At 66.4% G+C, this 6,368-nt stretch overlaps 2 protein-coding genes across 2 annotated transcripts in view; one reads left to right on the forward strand and one right to left on the reverse strand.

The window, feature by feature from the left end:
• The first annotated feature begins 413 nt into the window (after positions 1-413).
• Positions 414-3,159, forward strand: PFDN5 (prefoldin subunit 5). The gene is made up of 6 exons (XM_026055905.1): positions 414-532; positions 1,199-1,301; positions 1,750-1,781; positions 2,235-2,309; positions 2,628-2,733; positions 2,831-3,159. The coding sequence occupies exons 1-6, from the start codon at positions 461-463 to the stop codon at positions 2,908-2,910; spliced, it is 468 nt and encodes a 155-aa protein (XP_025911690.1). The 5' UTR covers positions 414-460; the 3' UTR covers positions 2,911-3,159.
• Positions 3,160-3,250: 91 nt separating this feature from the next.
• LOC112961068 (zinc finger protein 629-like) overlaps positions 3,251-6,368 on the reverse strand; it is a 10,169-nt gene continuing 7,051 nt past the window's right edge. The window contains exon 2 of the mRNA XM_026055907.1: positions 3,251-5,089. Coding sequence (XP_025911692.1) covers positions 4,074-5,089 — 1,016 coding nt within the window. The 3' untranslated portion in view covers positions 3,251-4,073. The remainder of the gene's footprint in view (positions 5,090-6,368) is intronic.

The following is a 6,368-nucleotide window of genomic DNA, read 5'->3' on the forward strand; positions in this document are numbered from 1 at the left end:
TGAGGGGCACCCTTGTGTCCCCCTGTGCCCTCCTTTGGGGGCAGACCCCTAGGACCTCCCCCTGCATTTTGGGGGGGGCACCTTAAAGCCCTTTCCCAGGAGAGGGTGCAGTTGGGGCCCCCTTTTCCCTGGGAGCAGGGGGTGGGGGCCCTGAAATAGGGGTCCTTCCAGGTCCCTCTGCCCTGCTTGCGGGGGGGGAGGGAAAAAAGAAACACCCCTGGGTCCCCCCTGCCCCGCTGGGGGGGGCGACACCCCTGGGTGCCCCCTGCCCGCGGGTGCTGCCTCCGCCGGCCCCCAGGGGGCGCCGCGGCCCCGTGGTGGGCGGTACCAGCGAGAGGCGCGGGCTGGTGCTAGAGCGGCGCGGGCGGCACCAGAGAGAGGCGGGGGCCGGCGCTAGAGCGGCGCGGACGGTACCAGCGAGAGGCGCGGGCTGGCGCTAGAGCGGCGCGGGCGGCCCAAGATGGCGCAGCAGGTGAATGTGGCGGAGCTGTCGCTGCCGCAGCTGGAGGTGCTCAAGAGCCAGCTCGACCAGGTGGGCCGCGCCGGGGCCGGGCTTTGCGGCCGGAGGGGCTGCTGGGGGCGGGGGACAGGGCCGGGGGCGCCGGGCTGGGGAGGGGCCGGGCTGGGGGAGGCTGGGCCGGGCCGTTGGAGGGGCCGAAATGGGGGCGAGGCCAGGCCTGATGTGGCTGTGGGGGGCGCTGGGAGCAGCTGGGAGTGGGGACTCGGGGGTGCCAAGGTGGGGGTAGGCTCTGGGGAGTGGGAGGTCACATGTGGGACCAGGCTGGAGCAGGTTGGACTGGGCTATGGGGACTGGAGCCCTTGAGAGGTGACTTGTGGGGCCAGACTGGGCCGAGTTGGGGGTTAATCAGAGTTGGGCCGAGCTGTGGGGACCACTGGACCAGGCCGGACCGGGCTGGGGGGTGTTGTGTTGGGGCTGGACCGGGCCTTGGGGACTGGGTGGTCTGGGGGGTGACATGTGGGACTGGACTGAGTCAGGCTGTGGGGCTGGTAGGGTGAGGTTAGGCTGTGCTATGGGACCATTGCAGGGGGGAGCTGGGGGGTGATGGGGCTGAACTGGACCAGGTGACGTGCCCCAGCCCTGCCCCTCTGTACGTGGTACTTAGGTAGGGACACCTCTACTCTGCCAGTACCTGTTCTGCTCTAAGCAGACGCTCATGGGCTCACGCTCTCTCACCAGGAGGTGGAGTTCCTCTCATCCTCTATCGCCCAGCTCAAAGTGGTGCAGACCAAGTACGTGGAAGCCAAGGACTGCCTCAACGTACTCAACAAAAGCAATGAGGGTGAGCGAGATCTCTTCACCCTGGCGCTGCGTGGCCATGCCAGGCCCCTGGGGGCACTTGCTGGGCTGCCTGATCAGCGTCTGGAGAGGCTGATATTGCCTTGGGCTGCTGCCCAGGACGGCTCCTTCTTCCCTAAGAGTGGGATACGTAACCCTGTGCTTTGAGTGAACAACCAAGAGCCCAGACTTCTGCGTTTTCTTCTGCCCTGTGTCAGTTTATGCTCTTGGACCGGGCACTTGTTTCTGTGGTGCCTCCTTCCCTGCTAGGAGGCGGGGTGTTTAGCAGGGTCCTTGGCGCACAGGGTGCGTGGAGGGGCTAGATGTGGTTGTAGCACCATTCCTGGCTGTTTGGCGCTGTGCTGCTGCTCTGTGTTCCCCTCACCGCGCCCTGGGTGATCAGCTGATGTATTCGAGCACTCAAATGCGTATTTCTGCTTTGTTTTCTGCAGGGAAGGACCTGCTGGTCCCGCTCACCAGCTCTGTATCCTTTGCCAGCCCTGCTGGTCCTCCGAAGTTAACTTTTCTTTTGCTAGTGGGGACACAGGAATGTCAACTGCCAGGGCCAAGGGGCTCAGGGGATGTTTTACCTGGCTGTGCCTGTTCCAGGAGGGACACGGCCTCTCCTGCCACTTGGGGAGGTGCTGGACAATCCTCGTTCCTCTCTGAGCAAGGACCCCTGGATGTTTCCTTCCCCTCTGGCTAGGGGCTGAGCTGGGACGTTCAGGGCTGACAGATTTTTGCCCTTGTCGCTTTTGACCCAGGCTCTGCTTCTTCGCGCTAGGCCTGTGTTGCTCGGGTCGCGCGTCGGTCCATGGCAGTGACTGTGCCAAGGACGCCGGGCCTCGGTTCCCGGCTCTGCTGGGCTGAGGCACTTTGCTCCCAGAGCTGCTCGTTGTCTTGGTTCCCCGCTTTCCCTTGACCCCCCCACCACCAGATGTACGTCCCCGGGAAGCTCTCGGACGTCGAGCACGTACTGATAGATGTAGGAACAGGCTACTACGTGGAGAAGGTAAGGGGGGTGCGTGTGTGTGCCTGGGGCTTATGACGAGTGTGTACAGCAGAGCCAGGGCGGTGAAACCAAGCTGCTGGCTTTGGATTTCAATCCCTGGGAGGGGACTACAACGCTGGCTAGGTTGGGTGTATTTAGCTTCTTTCTGTCTCCCTCCCTGGGGGTGATGTTACCGAGCGCTGTCGGGCAGGGATCACGCTCACGCTCTGGCTCAGAAGCAGCTGCGTTTCTGCAGCAGATCGTAAACAGAATTGTCCGTAGCCAAAGGGTAGCAGGGACTTTGCGCCTGGAGCTCTCCGTTATCCTTTATTCCCTCAGACAGCAAACGATGCCCGAGACTTTTTCAAGCGGAAGATCGACTTCCTGACCAAACAGATGGAGAAGATCCAGCCCGCGCTGCAGGAGAAACATGCCATGAAGCAGGGTAAGGGCCCATCTCCCCAGGCCCCGCTGCGGGTCCTCGCTCTGGGGAGGCCCCCGGGCGGCTCCCCTCACTGCCTGGGTGCCTTGTCTTCCCGCAGCTGTGGTGGAAATGATGAGCCAGAAGATCCAGCAGCTCACGGCCCTGGGGGCCGCGCAGGGCGTGACGACGAAGGCATAGCCTTCGGCCTCGGGGGCTGCCTTCGTCAGCATCGCTGCTGGGACGAGAGCAGAGCTGCTGAAGAAAGCCGCTGGGGCCCCGACCGTCCGGCCCCCCCTTCCCCGACGCTCCTCTCCCTGCTCGGCAGGGCTCCGCTGTTGACTCTTAACTCGTGCGGTGCCTGGAAGCAAAGCACCGGCCAAACCCTTCCCTTTTTGTAAGCAGCGCCTTGCTGCCGGTGTATGGAATAAATTAGAGGTGCAGGGAACAGCCCTGGGCGGCATCTGGTGCTTCTCCAAGCGGGAAGGTTTCAAGGGCAGGAATTCAGCCCTCTGCAGCCAGCGGGAGGTAGGACTGGGCAGGGGTGGAGAGGCGCGGAGGGGGGGAAAACAACCCGGGACTCCTCCCAAAGCGGAGTCCTGCCAGGCAAAAAAGGGGGCCTGCTCCAGCCTGAAAGATCACGTGATACAGATCGGCCTTATCCAAGGAATCGTGCTCTTCCCGCTCCCGCTGCGGGGACCCGCTGCTTTTTGCACCAAGGTAAGATCTCAGCAGGTCCCCACCTGCCTTCAAACCCAGCACCGTGCTCTCCCCAGCGCCCTCGCGCAAGCGGATCTGGGCTCTTCCCTTCGGAGACGCCCCGGGCACAAAATAATCCACGTTCCCCCAAACAGAAATACTTTATTCTACAGCCGAGGCACCGTCCAGCCGCACACCACGTCCGACCGCCCAGCCAGGCGGCGCTGCCGGCCCCACGCGCTGGCTCCCCTCGGCTCGGTGGCTGCCTCACAGCGTAGTATGGCTTCTACCTTACACGTTCCCCCTCCGGCGCCCTCCCCCCCTGTGCTATATACATCTATAGGGTCCAACCCCTATGGGTTCGCTGAGGTCTCGGGTTCCAAGGCTTGGGCCGCGGCGAGAGCGCTGGGGTGGCCGCGCTCGGCCTGTGTCTGGCCGGGACAGGGCCACGAGAAGCGCCGTGGACCTTCGTCCCCGCTGCTGACGGACCGGGCAGCGTCCGGTGGCTGCCGGTACCGCAGTTAGGGTTCGTGGCCGGCGCCCGGTACGGCTCAAAAGCCACCCGCGGTGGCATCGCGGCCGCAGGACGGTCCACGGTCCCGCCTGCTTGCAGCCCCGCCGCCCCCAGGCCAGCCCCGCGGTCGCCCCGCGGTCGCCCCCCCCGCTCAGTGCACGAAGAGGGGCTTGTGGACCCGCTTGTGGCGGTTGAGCGTGGCGCTCTTGGAGAAGCTCTCCCCGCACTCCACGCAGATGTAGGGCTCGTGCCCGTGGGCCTGGGCCCGGTGGCGCTCGAGCTCGGCGCCGTCGCGGCAGCTCTGGCCGCACTCGGGGCAGGGGGGCGGCTGGCTGCGGGCGGCGTGCACCCGCTGGTGCTTGAGCAGGTTGGTGCTCTGGGCGAAACCGCGGCCGCACTGGCCGCAGCGGTGGGGCCGGGCGCCCGAGTGGGTGCGCTGGTGTTTGATGAGGTTCTTGCTCTGCGTGAAGCTCTTCCCACACTGCCCGCAGGTGTACGGCTTCTCCCCGGTGTGGATGCGCTGGTGCTGGATGAGGTTCGAACTCCAGCTGAAGCTCTTCCCGCAGTCCCCGCAGCGGTACGGCTTCTCCCCGGTGTGCGTCCGGCGGTGTTGCACCAGGTGCGAGTTCTGGCTGAAGCTCTTCCCGCACTCCCCGCACGTGCTGGGCCGCTCGCCGGTGTGAGTCCGCTGGTGCCGCAGCAGCTTCGACCAGTGGCTGAAGCTCTTCCCGCACTCGTTGCAGATGAAGGGGCGCTGGCGGGCTGCCCGGTGCCGGCCCGGCGGCCCCCCGCCTCCCTCCTGCTCCTCCTCGCTGTAGCCCGCGGCCACCCCGGCCGCCCCGCAGCCGGAGCCGTCGGCCGGCGCCCGGGGCCGGGCTCTGTCGCCTTGCTGCGGCGCTCTCTTCTTGGCCTTGGGGGCCAGCGGGCTGTGCGGGATGACAGTCTGGATGATTTCATGCTGCAGGACCTCATCTTCGCAGTCGCTCACGATGCCGTCATCGGCTGCGGGGCAGAGAGAGGCCGGGGAAGGGGGCTGAAACTCGGAGCCGGGACCTTCCGGCCTCGAGCTAAGCCCCAATCGCCCCCCGTGGACGTCTCCCTTCCAGCCCCAGCGCGGGCTTGTCCCCTCCGCTTCTCCAGCGCTCCCCGCTCCCCAGGCTTTGCCCCCTCCTCACCGATGTAGACTCTGCGGACAATCTCCGTGTCGTCCGAGTCGTGGAGCTCCACGACGCAGGGCTCCTCCTGCTCCATGGGGAGGGCGGACGGACCCAGGCGTCCTGCGGGCGAGTGGGGAAACACCCCGGCCGTTAGCTTCCCCGGCTGACCGTCCCTGCTCTGCGTCCCCCAACGGCACCGCGAGCCCCGGCCCGGCCGCGAGGACCCTAATCCCGCTCCAGGCCCAGCCGCCTCCCTCCCGCGGTACCTGGCCCGGCGTGGCCGGCTCCAGCGGTTTGTTAATTCCTCCCACCCGTTAAAAATTTGCATCTCGTTTCCTGCTTGGCCTTGGCCTCCTTCCTGCTGGCTCGCGGGCAGGACCTGGCTGCTCCCCTGCGGCCGGGCTCGACACGATCCCACCGGGAGCCGGAAGCGCCCTGGTGCCCTTGGCTGCGGGGCCCAGAGCCACTAACCCCGAGTCCCCGCGCGTGGGGACAGCACCGGGGCTGTCCCCCAGCACCTGCCCTTGAGGAGGAGGAGGAGAGCGGGGATTTAGGGAGCCCCCCGGTACCCTCATGCCATCCCGCTCCGAGGAGCCGCGAGCGACCAGCTTGTCTGGTCTCATCCGGCCTTGGGGAACGGCGGGGTCAGGGCACGGTGGGAAAACGTGCTGTTACGGGCTGTGAGTGGCACCGGGAGGCTCCGCCGGCTCCCGGATCTTGCTCGGAGGTGGGAAGGGGGGTGATACCCTGCTCCGCTCTGGTCTGCACCTCCCAGCGCTCGGAGTACCTTGGCTCCTAGGGAAGTCAGCGGGTCCCGGCGCTGCTCCAACCTCTCCCAGCCGGCTCCGGAGACCTGGAGGGGAAACGCAGCTGGTTAACGGTGCCGGAGCCCCCCCAGACTGACCCAAAATGGGGGGCTCGGGGAAGCCGGGGGCAAACCGGGTGCCGCCAGCCCCCCTCCGCCATGTCTCCCTGCGGTCGGAGCAGCCCTGGGGCTGGGTGAGCGGCTCCCCCCGACCCCTCGGAGCTGGATTTGGAAAGAAACCCCCCAACCTCGGTGGGTTTCCCTGCTCCCCCCTTTACGCCAGGGCTGCTCCACCACCACCATCCCTGCGGGGACCCCCACAGCACCCCGACCCCCACCCATTGCACCCGCTCGGGAGGGCCGGGAAACGGGTCCGTCTGCAAGGAGCAGGGGGGGGAAACGGATCCGTTCCTGGAAAGGGAGGAAAAACGGATCTGTCCTGGAAAGGGGGATGGATCTGACTGCGGGAGGGGCCACGGGGACG

The sequence above is a fragment of the Apteryx rowi genome, unplaced genomic scaffold (genome assembly GCF_003343035.1).
Source record: "Apteryx rowi isolate R43461 unplaced genomic scaffold, aptRow1 scaffold_1275, whole genome shotgun sequence".
In the NCBI taxonomy this organism is placed as follows: Eukaryota; Metazoa; Chordata; class Aves; order Apterygiformes; family Apterygidae; genus Apteryx; species Apteryx rowi.

Coding starts and splice junctions, on each gene's coding strand:
- PFDN5 (XM_026055905.1), top strand. CDS start 461: ATGGCGCAGCAGGTGAATGTGGCGGAGCTGTCGCTGCCGCAGCTGGAG. Junction 533..1,198: donor TCAAGAGCCAGCTCGACCAG/GTGGGCCGCGCC, acceptor CTCTCTCACCAG/GAGGTGGAGTTCCTCTCATC. Junction 1,782..2,234: donor TGGTCCCGCTCACCAGCTCT/GTATCCTTTGCC, acceptor CCCCACCACCAG/ATGTACGTCCCCGGGAAGCT.